This window comes from Lynx rufus, unplaced genomic scaffold (genome assembly GCF_022079265.1).
Source record: "Lynx rufus isolate CCGP_SWC_20201006 ecotype Redwood Valley unplaced genomic scaffold, mLynRuf1.p SCAF_20, whole genome shotgun sequence".
NCBI classification, from domain to species: Eukaryota; Metazoa; Chordata; class Mammalia; order Carnivora; family Felidae; genus Lynx; species Lynx rufus.
The window spans coordinates 2,597,696-2,615,302 of NW_025814835.1; the positions used below are offsets into that span (position 1 = coordinate 2,597,696).

Below are 17,607 nucleotides of genomic sequence, written 5' to 3' on the forward strand. Positions count from 1 at the left end.
GCCTGGAAATGAGATGCTGCATGTGGAGGGAAGGCCAGACTCTGGGACCAGGCGCCCAGCAAGGAGGGGCAACGTGTAGCCATCAACGCCGGGTTGGTCGTGATGGCCCCGCTAGACGGGTCTCCTCTCGTTTAGATACTAACCCACAGTGACACTCGTTGGCCACGTCCAGTTCTGCGAATTTTCAGCCAGGTGGGCTTTTGTGTAGCTGCTGTGAGGCCACAGCACCCCGGGACAGTCCCAACTGCGTCCACGTCGTACCCACGCCACACCCGTCCCCTCCCCCATCCCGGCTCCTGCCACGGGCCGCCCTGCTCACCTCGCTGTGGTTTGATCGTTAGAAGAATGTCACATAAATGAGATCGCACGGAAGGAAATCTTTTCTAGAACGGCGTCTTTTGCTCAGCGCCGCGATACCTCTGAGCTGTCGCAGGCATCCAAAGTTTGTTCTCTTTTATGGCGGGAGTGGTGTTCCCCTGGATGGATGCACCATTTTGTTTGTCCTTTCTCCCACTGATGAACATTTGGGTTGTTTGCAGATTTAGGGATTATGAATTGAGCTGCGAAGAAACATTTGTGGACACATTTTCTCATGAACGTAAGTTTGCAGTTAAGACTTAAATTACTTTTTCCCCTCAAAAATGGTGACCCATACTAGGAAAAAAAATCACTTCCAAAAATATTTTTTTTTCCTTCTACCACTCAAAGCAGGATCATAGGGGAAGTAGATGGTTAACTTTATAAGATACTGCCAAATGGTTTTACGGAGTGACCGCACCGTTTTTGCAATCTTGCCAGCAATGCAAGACCGTTTGTTGTTCCGTATCCCCGCCAACACTTAGTGTTGTGAGTACTTTTAATTCTCCCCGTTGTAATACGTGTGTAGCCGTATCGCCCCATGGCTTTGATTTGCATTTTCCTAATGGCTAATGATGTTGGGGATCTTTTCACATGCTTATCGGCCCCCCACCCATCCTGGTTCCTGCGGTGTCAATTCCATATTTTGTCCACCATTTTTAGCTGGGTTATTTTTTTTAACCACTGACTTAACATACGCTGGTATGTTCTGCTTTCAAGTCCTTTGTCAGATGTGTGGTTTGCCAGTGTTTTCTCCAGCCTGTAGCATGACTTTTCATTCTCTTAATGGTGTCTTTTGCAAAACAACAGTTCTAAATGTTGATCAAGTCTGGTTTGTCAGCGTTTTTTATGGGCCGTTCTTTGCGTGTTGGGTCTAAGAACTATGTTTTCTTCTGAAATTTTATAGGTTGACATTATAGATAAAGATCTAGAATCCATTTTGAGTTAACTTTTTTATAGGTGTGATTTGGGATTGAGGTTCATTTGGGGGGTATGGAGAAGCTGTTGCCCCAATAACATTTTGTTGAAAAGACTGTCTTTTCTCCGTTGAATGGTCTTGTACCTTTCTCAAAAATCAACTGATCATATTTGGCGGGGGGTGGGGGGGCTATTTCTGGATGCGGTAGAGTTCCACTGATCTATGTGTCTCTCTCTCCTCTAACACCACACTCCCTTGATTACTATTACTGTATAGAAATCTTAAAATCAAGTGATGTGCCTCCTCGAACTTTATTCTTCTCTTCCGCAATTTTTTTGGCTTTTTTGGTTCCTTTGCATTTCTGTATAGTTATAGAAACAGTTTGTCTACATCTAAAGAAAACCCCGCTGGGACTTTGACTGGAAGCGCATTAAATCTGTGGAGCAACCTGGGGAGAATTGACATCTTGACCATGTTGAGTCTTCCCATCCATGAATATGGTACATCTCTCTGCTCACCCAAGCCTCCTTTGCTTTCTTCCTCCAGCCTTCCCTGGTGTTGAGCAGAGGGATCCTATCCTTGCTTTTCTAGATTCGTACATAACTTTTTGTTTCTTTGATGCTATTACACTTGGTAGTGTTTTCAAATTTTCCTCTTTAACTGTTCTTTGCTTAGTATATAGAAATATGACTCGCTAAATGTCATTTTAGAACCAGGCCACTAAAAATATATCAATGTAGTCGTAACTGTGTGACTACCTCAGATTACTTGTGCAGCTGACAATTTACAGCCCGGAGCCCAAGTCAAGTCAGTCTTCACTGGGCATGTAACAAAAGAAGCGTGTGATTCCCAGACCATCCTCCTAGTGACTTAAGATCAATTCTTTGTGTGAGGCTCTGTATGGAAAGCGACCTAAGCAGTCTGCTCAGGCCGGCAGGGCACAGGACACCTTGTCCACAGCACAGCGAGATGTCCAGCCAGAGAGAAGACGCCGTATTTGGTGAGGCAGAGCAGGAGTGGGAGTGGAGGGAGAGCGGGGGTGGGAGTGGAGGGAGAACAGGGGTGGGAGTGGAGGGAAGGGGTCACAGGTGTGTCTGGGCTGCCGAGGGAGGAATCAGAGGAGAAGCTCACGGCTCTTGTTTCAATGTCAGTAGCGGGGGAGGGGAAGGGATTCAAGAGATGTGAAAGGGAGACGTACAGGACTTGTTCCCGGAGGCCAGGGCGACCGCGGGGTTTCAGGCCCGGTGCTCTGAGGCAGGGAAGGGGGCGTCTGGGGACAGCCTCAGACGTCACCGGCAACGAGGTGCCGGGGACAGGGCACCTGTCACTCCAGCCACCCCGGTCGGGGGTGCAGCTGGCGCCGCTCACAGGAGGCCCCTCAAAGGCATTGCATTCTGCAGAAGCCGGCTGCAGCCGTCCTGGTGACACGTGTCTCCTAAGAAAGCGTCATCTCGTGCAACAGGCACAGAGCGGACGGGGGCGGCGCCCCCAGTGACGCCAGCGCATTTGTCTGACTTGCTTTAACGGAAGTCCCCGTCGCGGGTGTAGGGCCCGTGTGGCGCCGACTCCTCGGACCTTCTTCGCCCTGTTCTGTGTCTGGGCGAGCGGGAGGAAAGCCCCGGGTTGCTGACGCTGCTGGGGTGAGCCCGTGTCCCCTGCTGGTGGGCACAGGCGGCCAATACTCGGCCCGTGGGGTCACTGGAAGCTGCTGCTCGGCGGACCCCCCCCTCCCCCTCCCCTGTCGGTGCCCCCATCCGGTGTCGTCCCTGCAGCACTCGCCGACTGGGGAAGCCCTGGGCGTCACTCCCCACGGCCCTTCCCTCTGCTCCAGACGTGACCGTCCCAAACGGGGCGGAGGCCCAGGGACCCTGTGACCTGACACGCTGACGGGAAACAGACGCTGGTTCACGCGATGCAGCCACCCCGGAGCCGAGACAGGCTGGTCTTCTGCTGTTAGTGGCGGTCCGATCCAAAATTCCAGAGTATTTTCCTTTACCCATGCCAGCAGCTTGGGGAATGAATGCCGGCTTGCCCCGTGTCCGTCGTGGGTGGGCTCCACCCCCCTGGGCGGCGTGTATGTGACCTCTGGGGAGCCAGAGCCTGGCTCGGTGATGGAGACGCAGCCCAGAACATTGCAGCCTGACACCCGGGATGCTCCTGGTCCCCTGATGCCCCCGGAGTGTCCCCTGCCGGGTCAGCCACTTCCCAGTGTGAGGTCCTGGTCTAAACAGAATCTAGGGGCGCCTGGGGGGCTCAGTCGGTTGAGCGTCCGACTTCGGCTCAGGTCATGATCTCGCATTCGTTGGTTCGAGCCCCGCGTCGGGCTCTGTGCTGACGGCTTGGAGCCTGGAGCCTGCTTCGGATTCTGCGTCTCCCTCTCTCTCTGCCCCTCTCCTGCTCTCTCTCTCTCTCTCTCTCTGTCTCTCTCTTTTTCTCTCAAAACATAAAAAATGTTTAAAAAAATTTTTTAACAGAATCTAGATGCCCAGAGGAGGAGAGAGGCAGCTTTCCAGGGAGGCCCGACAGGCGGAACCCGGCCTGAGGTCACCATACTCTCTCTTTCAGGATGGACATCACGCGGCGAGAACTGCCCACTATGGCTCCCTGCCCCAGAAGTCTCAGCACGGCCGGCCCCAAGACGAGAACCCCGTAGTGCACTTCTTCAAGAACATCGTAAGTGCCAGCCACAGGGGGCAGGGAGGGCTGGCCACCGCACCCTCCAGGGGCTCTGAGTATGTCCCCAGAGGCCCCTGAGCTCTAATCCACAAGGGGCGTGACTACATCCCCAGCGATGCCTCCCTCCTCCTCGGGGAGAGGCCGGCCGTGAGAGTTGGGCCTCATCACGAGGGGCAGGCCGTCTCTGCCACTCACTGGAATTTTGGGTTCTAGCGCAGAACTCACTCCTTTTAAGACTACAGGGCTACGAGATGCTTAGTTTAAAGACACAGGCTTTGCCAAACCACGGGGACAGCAAGACCAAAGAGATAAAAACATGAGTGGCCGTCAGGGTTTGGGGGGAAAACGACATCACGCGTGCGTCCGCAGAGCCCGACGCGGGGCTCGAACCCACAGGGATCTGTGTCGCACGTTCTGCCGACTGAGCCGGCCAGGGGCCCCTGACAAATTCAGGTTTGAAAACAGAAGCCAAACCACGCACTTCTGACCCTGAGCGTTTCTGCAGCAGGCATTGTAAGACGGTGTTTTGCAAGCGAGTTTTAGGAGCCGCAGACCTGAGAGCGCGCCGTCTGAAGCCCTGAAGAGTGGGGGACGCTTCACCTCCCACCCGGGAAAGGACCGTGGGGAAGGAGGCTCACCGTCTCCACCCGCGTGCAGCAGGCGTGCCCCGGGAGGGCTGGTTCCTGCCTGCCGAGCTGCTCCCGTTCCCATTCCCTGACACTGAACTAGGACGGGAAGGGGGCGGGGTGGGCAGGCAGCCAGCGGGTGACTTGTTAGACCCGGGGGGCCCCCAGCAGACAGGAGGTCCCCGGGAGCAGGAAGGTGGGGACACGGGAGGGAGGGAGGCTCCCGGCCCGCTCACCGGTCTGCCTGTCTTTGTAGGTGACGCCGCGCACACCTCCTCCGTCGCAAGGAAAGGTAAGACCTCCGTGTGTTGTCGTTAATTATCACGGTGCGTAGGCCTTCCCCGGAATCCCTAAACGTACCCAGAAGGGGGCCGGACTCACAGCTTCACCCCGGAATGTTCACCATGTGGTCCCGGCCGGAACAGGCCCCGGGGGCCGCCGGTCACTCGGTGCTGCTGGTCCCCAGCGCGCTCCCCCTCCACCTGGTCCCAGACCCTCCCCCAGCCGCCCCCCACCCCACTCCCAGGGAAGCGGCAAGTGTCCTAAAACTGATTCACCCCCTCAGCACGATCCCGATCGGTGTTTCTGGTTTGTCAAAAGACTTTACTTTTTCCTGCCTTGATCACAGTGTCTGTTTCTCTCTCTTGTCACACAGGGGCGAGGACTGTCCCTCAGCAGATTTAGCTGGGTAGGTGACACGCGCATGTCCGCGCGGCTGCCTCTCCTTCCTGCTCTCACAGCTACCCAGCTCCTGCGCTGGGCTCCGTCCCTTTGCCTGACGGTCCCCTTTCTTCCCCTTCAAGCCCGCTGGCCCGGCCATCGGGGGGCCGCCTGCTTCTCCCGAGGGGAACCCAGCGCTGGGCCCCTGCCCCCTTGCCACGCTGGACCTGAGCCCCTCCCCGGGAGGGTGCGGCTCCGTGCTGGAGGGATGGGAGCACAGGGGATGGGAGACGAGTCCGCGCAGCGCTGGCCGAGGGAGGCCCCACGGCCAGAGGACCCTCCGTGGCCACCCCTGCCCCGCCCCCGGGGTTGACACCTTATTGAGGAAACACGACGCTGCCTTCGGTTACACACTCACAACAGCCTAACTGAGCCACGAGATGTGGGGTTTGACTATGGTGTGGTAACAGCCACAGCGTAGGTATCAAGCCATCCAGGAAAAGTCTTTTTGAGGAATTTTAGGCTTTTGAATACTAAGAACAAAGTGTCCGTGAAGACTTCCAACGGCCAGCTTGCCCACCTTCCAGATACCAGTGAACTTTGTGTCTGTGCCAGCCTAGAATGGCTGTTGGTAGAGTCTAACCAAACGCACAGACTCCACTCAGCAGTCATGGTGGGTAGAGTTCTTACTTGACAAAAGTTGTGATTTTCGGGATAAAATAGAAGAAGAGCCACTAACCTACAGGCCGGGAGTCATGTCCATCCTGGAAACATCCTGATTCTCTAGCACAGAGCCCGCCTCTACTTGGTGCGTAATTAAGAAGCATCATATAAACAAATGGATAAATTTTAAAAGAAAGCAAGAGAAAGGGAAGAAGGAAGAAAGACCAGTAAGGAGGAGGGAGCGAGGGGGAGGGCGAGGCCCGCAGGGGTAGGGGGGTTCCACGAAGCGGCTGCCTCGGTCCGATGCATTCTTACGTTGAATTACACGCAGATATTTGCTGCACCATTTTACAGGAATATAGTTGAGCCTCTTCCTAAGCTAATCAATTTGCCAAAAAGGTGACACAGTGTAGGACCGTCACATGGGCTGACCCCCGCAGCCGATTGACGTGTGACTTTCTCTGCCAGCAGGAGACAGACGACATGGAAGGACGAACTCTTGTTCCCGTAACTCCTTGGTCTGCCCCCCGACTTTCTAGGCGTGGCCTCCCGGGCACTCTCGCAGCCAGTGGCCGGGGCAAGAGGACCTCTGTCCCTCTGGGCGTCCCCCGCACACTCGGCCCAACAGCTGACCGAAAGGACCTTCCCTTCCCTCCACATCTCCCTTCCGGCTCCTACTAACGTGTATTCAATTTCTCTTTTTTCCAAAGCAAGATGCTTCCACGTTTTTCCTTTGCTTGTCCGTTTTCTCGAGCCACAGGACTGTCTTCCCGCTTGGAGTTTCTGAGTGTCCCCTGTTCTCTTTCTAAACTACACTGAGTGTTTCTCGGTAAATTCTAGGTTGCCCAAAGACATAAGTGACCAAGAATTTGAAAGGAGGAAAAGTCAAGCAGATTGTTAATCTGAGAACCTATGCTTGAATCTTGTCCTCGCAAGCTTTCGTTTTCGGGGAAAAGCCGCAGGGACGGGAGGATTTAGCCCTGGTGTGTGGGGTGCGGGTTTCCGCCATGTCACGTGTCTGTGCTCGGCTCTGCACGCTTTAGCCATCCGCCTGCCCCTCCGTGTGCGGCCGTGCGGGGAGCATGTCCGCGGAAACGTCTGGACCCCGGGGCAGCGCTGACCCCGTCTCCAGCACCTTTGAAAGCAAGACACAGATTGCATGGCTCCCCCGTCCTCTCCAGCCCTAACGCGTTTGTGAAAGTCAAAAGGACCGTAGGCCGAGGCACGGGGTCCCGGGGGCTCCATCAGAAGACGGTTTTGTCCCGTCGACTCGATTCCTGGGGGGCGGGGCACGGAGTCTCCCACGTCCTGTTGGCACGACGGTGAAATCTCGGGGCCTGTCCGCCGAGGACAGAGCCGGGGGGCTGCCGGCGACCTTCCGCCGACACCCAGAGGCTTGCTTGGCCCCCGTGTCGCACCTGAGGCTGGAGCGTGTACCGTGAATGCCCACTCACCGCGTCTGCACACCCCGAGCCCCAGCCCCTCCCCGTGATCGCAGAGGAAAGTCAAGCACGTCGGAAAACAAGGTGGTCGTAGGGACACAGATATTCTTACATTTCAGCTGTCAGCGACCACTGCCCTGTGCCACAGCCTCGGAAGTGAGGAGTGAGGGGGGCCGCTGGCGGCTGGAGGCAGGGGCTGGCTTCTCCCTTCATGACACACACACCGTGAGCCCACAGGCTCTGTTCACAGAGCAGAGCCTCCTGACCACCCCATAAGGAGGGGCCGTTTATCCCCATTTTGTAGAAGAGGAAACTGAGGCTCGGAGAGGTTTTGACACTTGCCCGAGGTCACACAGCTAGGGAGTGGAGAGCTGAGACCGCCCAGGCTGCGCCCTGGTGCCTGGCTTGCTGGCCGGCCCCGCCCCATTTCCTTCTTCACGACCGGCCAGATCCCAGGGCCGCCAGGAGGAGTCTGGTCCTGGTGCCACACATCGGCGCTCAGGGACCCAAGCCGTGGCCGGGGGTGGTGCTTCCTGGGAGAGCCTCCTCGAGGCCAGAGAATGTGGATCTTGTCTTTGTGCTTTAGAAAAAGTCTGAGCCTCAAAATTTTGCAGAGTGCTAAGTGCAAAGCTCTACACCCTCCGGGCCTCTAGCAGGAGGGGGCAGGGGTGAGGGGTCTGCACGAAGAAGCAGGCGGGGACCCCGCCCACCCCCTCCCCACACCCAGGACAGGTGCCGGCCCTCCTGCAGCCTCCTTTCCAGGGACACGAGCCACCCCCTTCCGCAGACGTGGGGGAGAAGGCTTTTGCTTGACGCGCTGCACTTCTCTTGAAAGCCACACGGTGTGAGGAAGGGATCTGGTCTTTCAGTGACAGCACTTGGGTGCACGGCTGCTCACGCGGGGGCCGGGGCTGGGCCAGCGCTGCAGCGAGGAGCGGGGGGTGCTCGGTGCTGGGGTCTCCCCGTGCCCCGCCTGGCCCTGCAGGCGCCGCCCTGAGAGCCGTCTGGTCTCTTGCAGGGGGCCGAGGGGCAGAAGCCGGGATTTGGCTACGGGGGCCGAGCTGCAGCCCACAAAGGATTCAAGGGGGCCGACGCCCAGGGCACGCTCTCCAAAATCTTCAAACTGGTAACGTAGCCCCTCTTAACGCCAGGGGTGCGTCGGGGCTGCGGGTGGGGGACCCTGGGGCGGCCTGCAGCCTTTCCACACTGCCTCTCCCTCGGGGTAGCTTGCCAGGCTGGCCAGTTCAGCGGGCCTTCTCCAGGCTTATGTGAGCAAGCCCTGGGCTGGGCCGGGCTCCCTTGGGGGCCTGAGGACACGCAGAGGGTCCCACGTGCCCAAGGGAAGGAGTAGGAGCCGAGCGAACAGAGGGGAGGTCACTGCATCGGGCAGAGCCCCCCAGAGGCCACACGGGGGTCAGCCGCACTGGCTGATGTGGACGCTGGAGTCACAGCGGCCACCATCTGTTAGCGCCTGAGCTCAGCAAGGCCCGGACACCGGGACGGGACTTGAGGAGACAGAGTAAGGACAGCAGGCGGTCAGAGAGCCCCGCAGCCCCCCGCTCTGGGCTGGGATCCAGACCTCCACCTGCCCCTGGGTTGTGGGAGGGCCCCGTCTGGCCTCTGTTCATTCCCGGCCCCTGTCGTGGCTCACGGTCACGTCCCGGGTTCACTGTCGGTCCCGGAGGGCAGGAAGAACATTGCCGTGAACAGGCTGTAACTGCCTGGGAGCCGGACGTCCGAGGGCCTCGGCCACGGGACCCACCTGACGGCAGCCGCTGTCCCCGGGGGTGGGCACAGTGACTGGTCTGCGCCCCCAGGGCTGCTCCCAGCGCGGGCAGGCCGTGAGCCCACAGTCAGGGGCCCGAGGCTGCCCAGGCGTCCCATCCCTGCGATCACACAATTCTCGTCAGGCTCAGGGACTTGTTGAGCATTGCCGCGTGCTGTTGGGGGTCCGGGACTGTCCCCCGCACAGAGGAATCCACGGCCTCCCAGAGGAGCGGGTTCTCGTGGTGGGGACGGAAAAAGATGGGTGCTACAGGGAAGAGGCAGGGCAGGGCCCACGGGGGGCACGGGCCTCCGCACCCCAGACAGCTGCTCACGGCTCCAGGGAGCGAGCCCCACCAGGCTGCGGGGCTGGCCTCACACCCAGGGGTTCCCGGCTGAGGGGAGACCGCGGGTGAGGCACGGGGCTCCCCCCACAGAGGGCCCTCTGACCTCCCGAGGGCTTTGTCACCTGGGTCCCATGACACCTACACTTTACGTGTGCGCGTCGAGGGGCCAGCCGTGCGGGTCTGGCAGACACCTGTAAAAGTGGGGCTGGGGTGTCCGCGGCACCCATGCGGGGTCTTGGTGGCCGAGCCAGCACTCGAGGGCCCGCAGCTGTTAAAGGAGAGGGACGGCCCCAGCGGGGACGCATCGCCCCTCTGGGCAGTGCAGGACAGTCCCCAGGCTGACTGAAGGCCCCGGGGAGCACCGTTCTCTGGCCGGTGTGGTCACACACTCTCGTTAGAGTAGCACCACGAGCCGGTTTCCACTCTGAATCCAGACGAGGCTGTCCCCTTCCTTGCTTGATGGCGCCAGAGCCGGTTCTGAACAACCAGCCGCGAGTATTTGCAAGGCGGCCCAGTCCGCCCTTTGTCCGAACTGAACAAGTGTGATGCCCAAACGTAAAAGACAGGGCTCCTGTGTCACGGCAGGAAAGGCATCCGAAAAGGCGCAAAACCCCACGATGCCCACGGCGCCCTGCCGAGAGAACCACAAATCGTGAAAAATCTCACTTTTATCTTTCTCGGGTGAAAGAAAGGTGAGCGAGCGTTGCTGTAGAACACGGAAGACGTGGTCGCCCCAAGGAGGTGGGGGATGGCCTGGGCTTGGTTCCCAGACACCAGCACGGGCCCACCTGCTCCGTCCGCGCTCGTCCGCGGCGTCCAGCCACCGCAGACAAAGCATCCCGGGTTCTTATTCCACATGACGGCCTCCTCACCTTGTGTCTTCAGGCCAGCGGTCACATTCTGGGGGAGGCGTGTGTTTCCACGGAAACTGCACGTTGTCAGTGTTCTTGGTCGCGGATGAGAACAGGGGGTCGGCCTCTCTCCACCTGTCCTCAGACCACGCGAGGGGTCTCAGTGAACAAGTTAATCTAACATTAAAAGGTCCTGCTGTACGTGGCTCGGCGGTGTCGCCCCGAGAGATTGGGCGGCTGAAAGGCGGGACCGACGCTTCCCGCAAGCTCCAGGTCACGCCCGGTTCGGGCTCGGTCTCCGCCAGCCAAGCACGAGGCTCCTCAACCTGACTCGCCGTTGACACAAGGCCTCCGACCTGTGTGAGCTTGCTGATGGCTTCGTAATACGCCGAGGTTTTACGATTTGTGCCGGGATAATTTGGCGTGTGGCCCAAATAGCCATCGTGGGGTCGCATGAGTGGTGTGCCAGGTGGCCGGGACACGCGGCGGGAACGGCCCAGTGAGCGCGTGTGTGTGGAACCCCCCCCCCCCGCCACGGCGAGTCCAGATTCGGCAGATGCTGGGCCCACACAGAGGTGAGGGGAGGCAGGACTGTGGTTGAGGAAAGTCAGCCGTATCCGGGAAAAGGCTCAAATCTGTGAAGTGAGTGGTCACCAGCTGACTTGCTAAGTCGTCTTATGTCAGGTAAAGTGCAGGCAGGATCTTCTCCCCAAGGTCAATTCTAAAGCAAATCTGAGTAAGAAGACAAATCCTACCCGGCACATTCAAGTAACTGAGGTCACCGCGATGCCTTTGCTCAGTTCTGAGATGTGGCGACGAGAAGGTGAGGAAAAGCACCATGTGGAGGCCCCGGGTACAAACCCAGAGCCGCGTCCGGGAGAGCAGCGCTTCCTAGGTGCCCAGAGCCTGGCCAGGCGTGCCCTCGCCTGCGTCTGAATTGCCTACGGTGCCCACGCCGCTCCTGGGCTCCCCCCAAGGCTTCCTGCCCCAGAGCGCCCTGGGTTGGGTCGGAGCCCGGAAGTGTGCAATTGGAAGGCCTCCCCCTCGTCGGAGAAATGCAGACGTACCCACTCGGGGTAAGCAGTTCCTGTGCTTTCCGGTGTGGTGACTGTTCATCCCGCGGACAGAATGGCCGGGGGACAGGGAAGGCCGGGGGGGACCTCCGTCTAAGGAACGTGCCTGTGTGCCAGCCCGGTCACCAGCCCCACCGAGAGAGCCCCGTGTCTATCCTGCACATTTACGGTTCACGACTAACACAAGCCTGAGGCCCATTTGGGTTTTGTAGGTTCAGCACTTTTCCTACGAATTTCTTTTTGTACAAAGTGGTTTAGAAATTTTAAAACTCCTGTACAGACCCAGGGAAACTTCAAATTTCAATTCATATGGCTTTGATCAGATTTTACCACATGAAACGTTCGTGAACTGGCCAACTACAGTCACATGCTGCTGAAAGAGCCACCGCAGTGCGGTGACAGATTAAAAACGATCCCTCCAGAAGTGAGAAGGGCTCGGGGAGGGGGGGAGGGGGGATGGCGGAGACCTCACGGTAGTCACGGTGGTGCTGTTTCCTTCCTCGTTGGTTGGACACTGGGTGGAGAGCACTGTATTTCTCCCAATCATCAGGGAACGGAATCAAAATGTAATTGGAGTTCGCTATTTCCAAATACGCAGCTGAAACAGTTCCCTGCACTGGGGTACAAGTGGGGAGAGGGCGCAGGACCTTCCGGCAGGTTCTATTCCTTCCCAGCCCACGACTCAGCTTCGGGCCAGCCTTCTCCTAGTGAGGCCAGCCTCATCCACTCGGCCGAGCCCAGGGCCGACCAAGCGCTGGACATCAGTCGGTTCAAACGTGCTAAAAACCCGACAGAGAGAAAAGCGTGAGACCCACACAGCAGGGGTGCTGGCTCTAAACCTGACTCCGCCTTTGGCTGACTGACTTTGGGGAAATAACTCCACGTCTCTGTGCTTTGGCTCCTCCGACTGTAAAACGGGGAAGCTAAGAATCCCTGCCTCCGGGATCGGCTTTCTCTTTCCTCAGAGGAAACAGATGTAATGGATTTTGCTCACGGGAGACACTCCGTAAGCTGTGGGTACAACAGGAAACAAAACCAAATGTCCACCGTTGTCTCCATCTCAGAAGGAGCCATCGGGAAGTGAAGACGGGGCCTCAGGCCAGGTGTCTTGCGAGGGGTGTGGGGAACTTGGCCCATCTCAGCACAGACGGGCTTTGCTCTATAGAGCAGTGGTTCTGCTGCTTTTCGGGACTAAATCACACTGTACAGGGACGCCCGCAGGTGGGTTTTTTGGGAATTTAGGGAACGGTGAAGCCAGTGCGCACTTGTTCTGGCTCCTCCCGAGGGCAGCGCTGAGGGCCGGTGGTCAAAGGCGAGCCAGGCACACGGGTGGGGGGGCTGGCCCGTAGGACCCGGCTCAGGTGTAGGAGAAAGGCCCCCTCCGGTGACTCCTTCAGATACTTCAGAGGCTAGAATTCCATAAACGTTTTCACTTCTGAACATAAAATCCCACAAGTGAGTTGAAACGTAAAACCCTGACAAATCAGAACCGTCACCTCACTCTGTTGACTGTGCTGTTTATAAGGCGTTTTTGGCTTTAGCGCTCCCATTATTGCTATCGTCGGGCAACGTGGCAAACGTGTGATTAGAACAGGTCAGGGTGGGCTCAGTGCACGTGTCATTGGGCAAATAGCATGTTTCATGTATATCTTGCTTTCTGGGGGCTCACAGTCTCAAGGAAATCTTTGAGAGGTGACTTAATTGTTCGTTCATAATCCAAGAAGAAAAGGGGAATCCAAGGACAAAGAGCCTAAACCTTGAATAAAAACGTGAATGCCAAAAGAAAGGTACATTTCCCCCGGGTCCATCTAAGTGGTATCTGGACCCACAAATGGCCCCGTCTCCTGGGGAGCTGACGCCTCAACCGAGCCCCCTCTCCGCCACTGGTCTCTGCACAGCTGTGTGCGACCTCGGCGATCGCCAATTCGGGTTTTCGTTCGTCCGGAAAATACGTCCATTCGTGGTTTTAAGACCTTGATGTCTGAGTCTATGGACGACCCCTCTGGGCAGCTGGTTTTATGGGTGAGGCGGGGCAGAGTGCGAACAGGACTGTTCCTGGGGATGACTTTGCAGGGTCTGGCCCTTGCCTGGCGGGCACAGCGGCAGGTGTGATCACGGGACTGAAATCTCTTCCAAGATGAAGCTGTCCCTATTGTTTGCAGACACCTGCCTCAATTACCCCAGAATCTCTAGCTGGAGACAACCAGGGCTCAGTCGGTGCAGCTGGAGCAAATAGGGCTCAGTCAGTGCACGGGAACAGGGTGGGTGAGCTTTCCACCCCCAGAAGTGCAGCGTTCCATGAGGCACCGGCTCTCTGCGTCCTGGGCAGGAGGTCAAGTGAGTTTACCCCGTGTAAGAGAATCGCACTTGGCACTTGAGAATCTTCCCCACTTGAGAATCTTCCCCGCTTGAGAATCGCATTAGCGCCCGCATCGGCTGGTTTGTGGCCCGGCTTCCACCCAAGCGGGACGCGTGCCCGAGGCTGCCCGTACGAGCCACCTAACTGCGTGTTTCCTTTTCTCAGGGAGGAAGAGACAGTCGTTCCGGATCACCCATGGCTAGACGCTGAAGCCCTGCCTCGTTGTTGTTATAGAATCCCGTCCTCAGCTTCTTAATATAACTGCCTTAAGATTTTAATACTGTTCACATAAATTACCTACTTGTAGCAAACCCCCCTTGCCTAATGCCCGTTGAGTTGTGCACACAGTAGGGGCAGGCACGCCGCATCCTACTGGCAATTTCTGGCCATCAGCTAAATGGAGAAAACGCAGACAGAAAATTAAACGGCGACTCTGAGTTTGAAGATAAACGCCCTGGGACTCTCATCCCCCTGCGACGCGGCCCCGCCGCACAGTGGTGCAGGTGCACGGCGCGCCTCCAAGTTCACCCTCCGTCCTCGGACTCGCTTTGCTGACTCGGCATCCCTCGGCTTCCCGGGCACTGCCGTGGCGACGCTGCTGTGGACACAGAGACACGTGCGGGGCGGTGAGGACTGTTGATCCGAGCTTCCTTTGGTTTCTTCCCCTGCCCTTGCTCACCTCCTAACACACACTCACTCTCCCTCCAGGGTTAGGCAGTCGGGAGCGGCACAGGGGGCTTCGGTACGTGAAGTGCGGGCGGGCAGCTGTGGAGAGTCCCATGTGGTGGGCGCAGAGGGGGCGCCTGCGGGGGCGGCTGCCCACCACGGCCGGCTGGCGGAATTCAGGCGTGGCGGAGAGGGGAACAGGGAGGCAAACCTGGGCTGGGCTGCGGCCCCAACAGGAAACAGGGTCTTCTTGGACATTAGGTGATGGCGCGGCGGGAGCCAGAGCGGCCCCCGCGAGCCGCCTGTTTCCCCCCAGAGCCCAGCAGGAGGGTCTGAGCGGGACTGGAGGAGTTTTCTGGGTGGCCTCACGGCGTCACCCTGGTCACTGCGGGAGGTGACCGGCGGTATGCTTACCACGGCACGGCACACAGCAGACACTAACCCTGGGAGGACGGGTAGCGTCCCGCCCACCCGCATCCCAGACACAGACGCGCGTAGTCGGTAGGCTTCGGAGGGTTCTCTTCCCGAATCGCTGACCTGGACGTGCGAGCAGAGAGGGGGCTCCTCTGAGCTGTGTCTCTTCTAACGCGAGCTGACCTTTCCTGTGCGCCCCTCCTAACATACTGACCCCACCTTTTGATTTTAGCGTATCTCTCACAGGCCTTCCAAAGAGCCCCACACCGGCACCCCCGCCCCCTTAGAACCCAGATGAGGAGTAGTGAGCGTAATCCTGTCCTAATTCCTGCTCGGTGTGGGTTTAATGTAGTGTCTATTAATACCTAGCCTCAATGATGAGAGGGTGGGGGGGGGGGGGTAGAAAAAAGGTACAAAATTCCAGAAACAGAACCTCCAAATTGCTCAACACACACACACTCGACATCTTTGAGCCGACTGCTGACCGAGTGATCTCTCTTCGTGGCTACGCACCCCGTCAGCGTGCGCTGTGATGGGGGGGGGGGGTCTCATGGAAAGTACACACTGTTCTTGAATATTGAAATAAAATAATAAACTTTTAATGGTATTTGTACGGGTGTCTTACTTTATCTTTATTCTGGTCTGCGGACCGCGAGCCAAACAGAGCAAAAGTCGCGTCTCGGAGGCGACGTGTGAGAGTGCTTCCTGAGCAGGGCTGAGCCGCCGGTCAGTGCGTGATCACCGGACGGCTTTCCCGTTAAGAGAAAGTGGAACACAGGTCATGGTTAGGCCACTGGTTTGCTCACTCACAAGGCAAAGAATTTTCAATTTGTCCCTGAACAGCCTGTTGAAGTATATTTACACTTTGTTGTTTTACCAGAGTAAACACCTGTTAACGTGAGCTGAAGAAACTCTGAGAAATTACTTCTTGCCACACAGAGACCTCAACAACCATAAGGGGTTTGGGAAATTTTGTGTGTTAGCTGCTGTGGGTTACAGAAGTTCTGTTTCCAAAAGATAAACCAAAGTTTTCACTTGGTTTTGTTTTGCTTTTAACTAAAATCCCGGACTCCCTAGTGCCTCAGCCATGAGAAACCGTGCACGCCTGCGGGTTAGCGAGGGAAGCCCCCCAACTCTGGGATGCTTGTGGGCGCCCTTCTCCAGGGGCCCCAGGCCCGGTGTCGTGCGAATCCCCCCAAGAACAAACGGGGAAGCCGCCCTGCTCGGCCGGGACCCACCCCTCTCCTCTCCACCTCTGGACCCAACCCTCAGACTGACGAATTGTGAAACTCATGCACAGATAGACATGTTTTGAAGATAGTATTCTTTCAGGGGCATCTTAACGGACATGTAATACAGGTTTTTGAAACTAAAAAAATATAATGGGGCGCCTGTGTGCTCCGTTGGTTAAGTGTTTGACTCACGGTTCCTGAGTTCAAGCCGGTGTCAGACTCGGTGCTGACAGTACTGAGCCTGCTTGGGATTCTCGCTCCCTCTCTCTGCCCGCCTCGTGCTCCCCTTCTCTCTCAAAATAAGTACGTTTTAAAAAGCCACACGAGAACACAGCATCACGTCTGTGATGTCTTGACCAAAGGTGCGTCACGAAGAAACGCTGGGGGAGAAAGTGGGGGACTGCCTCCTGCATGACCGGCCCGGTTTTCAGAAATGTCACCGTGATGGGAGCCACGGCCAGAGGGGGCGCAGTTCCGACCCGAAGGTCAGGGTAGGTGGGAGCCTGAAGCCCTCTGTTGGTGTGAGGGCGGTACTGTCCGTGCCCTTCCTGTAACTCGTATGGAAGTTTGAAACCGCTTCAGAAATGCAGGGTTACACAGAAGGGATAAAGACGGCCGGCCATTATGGGGCGCCTGGGTGGCTCAGTCGGTTGAGCGTCCGACTTTGGCTCGGGTCATGATCTCACAGTTCGTGAGTTCGAGCCCCACGTCGGGCTCTGTGCCGACAACTCGGAGCCTGGAGCCTGCTTCAGGTTGTGTCCCTCTCTCCCTCTCTGCCCCTCGCCTGCTCATGCTCTCTCTCAGAAAAAAAAACTTTAAAAAGGAAAGTGTTTAGGGGTACCTGGGTGGCTCAGTCGGTTGAGCGTCCGACTTCGGATCGGGTCATGATCTCACAGTCCGTGAGTTTGAGCCCCACGTCGGGCTCTGGGCTGACAGCTCGGAGCCTGGACCCTGCTTCGGATTCTGTGTCTCCCTCTCTCTCCCCCTCCCCCACCCTTGCTCTGTCTGTCTCAGAAATAAACATTAAAAAAAAAAAAAAAAGATGGTGGGTCATTAAACCTGAGAAAGAAAGATCACCCCAAGGGAAGCAGGAAAAGGGCGCCGTGAAGAGCGCCCCGGGGCAGGTGGCCAGCTGTTGTCCCACTTGGCACAGAGCCACCAAGAAACTGGCGGCCCTCACGTCGAGATGAGCTGCTCTGCGTGAGTCACAGGACCGTCTTCCCAGGGAGTGTGGTTACCAGGGTGACTTGGTTCTGATACTAGAGTGGCGGCATAGGACCGTATCTCTTGATTGATCCAGGATAATGGAATCAGGGAAACGTGTTTGTCGGTAGAGAGTGTGAAGCAGTGTGTGTGGGTGTAGACAGTTTCCACATTTCACTTCTTCCTGAAGGACTAAAAAGAGCCAATACCTCAAAGGTGCTACGTGACAGTGACAGCTTCTCGGTGACGGGGACGGCATCGCGGATGGTGTGGGGTAAATTGGCCACTGACGTTTGTAATAAAAATTCCCGTTCAGAGAGCAAGCCGAGCCAGGGACATTTCACGGCCTCCCGAG

General features: G+C 57.3%; 1 protein-coding gene across 22 annotated transcripts in view; it reads left to right on the forward strand.

Moving 5' to 3' along the window:
* Positions 1-15,424, forward strand: part of MBP (myelin basic protein) — a 117,227-nt gene extending 101,803 nt beyond the window's left edge. For 11 of the 22 annotated variants that reach the window (XM_047086271.1, XM_047086276.1, XM_047086284.1 and 8 more), the window contains 4 exons: positions 3,842-3,949; positions 4,835-4,870; positions 5,234-5,266; positions 5,382-6,162. In XM_047086271.1, the coding sequence (XP_046942227.1) occupies positions 3,842-3,949; positions 4,835-4,870; positions 5,234-5,266; positions 5,382-5,666 (462 nt within the window). In that variant the 3' untranslated portion in view covers positions 5,667-6,162. Of the gene's footprint in view, positions 1-3,841; positions 3,950-4,457; positions 4,772-4,834; positions 4,871-5,233; positions 5,267-5,381; positions 6,163-6,369; positions 6,586-8,361; positions 8,470-13,902 lie in introns of those variants that run through there. The other 11 variants (XM_047086285.1, XM_047086287.1, XM_047086288.1 and 8 more) reach the window with 8 other exon arrangements.
* Positions 15,425-17,607: the final 2,183 nt, after the last annotated feature.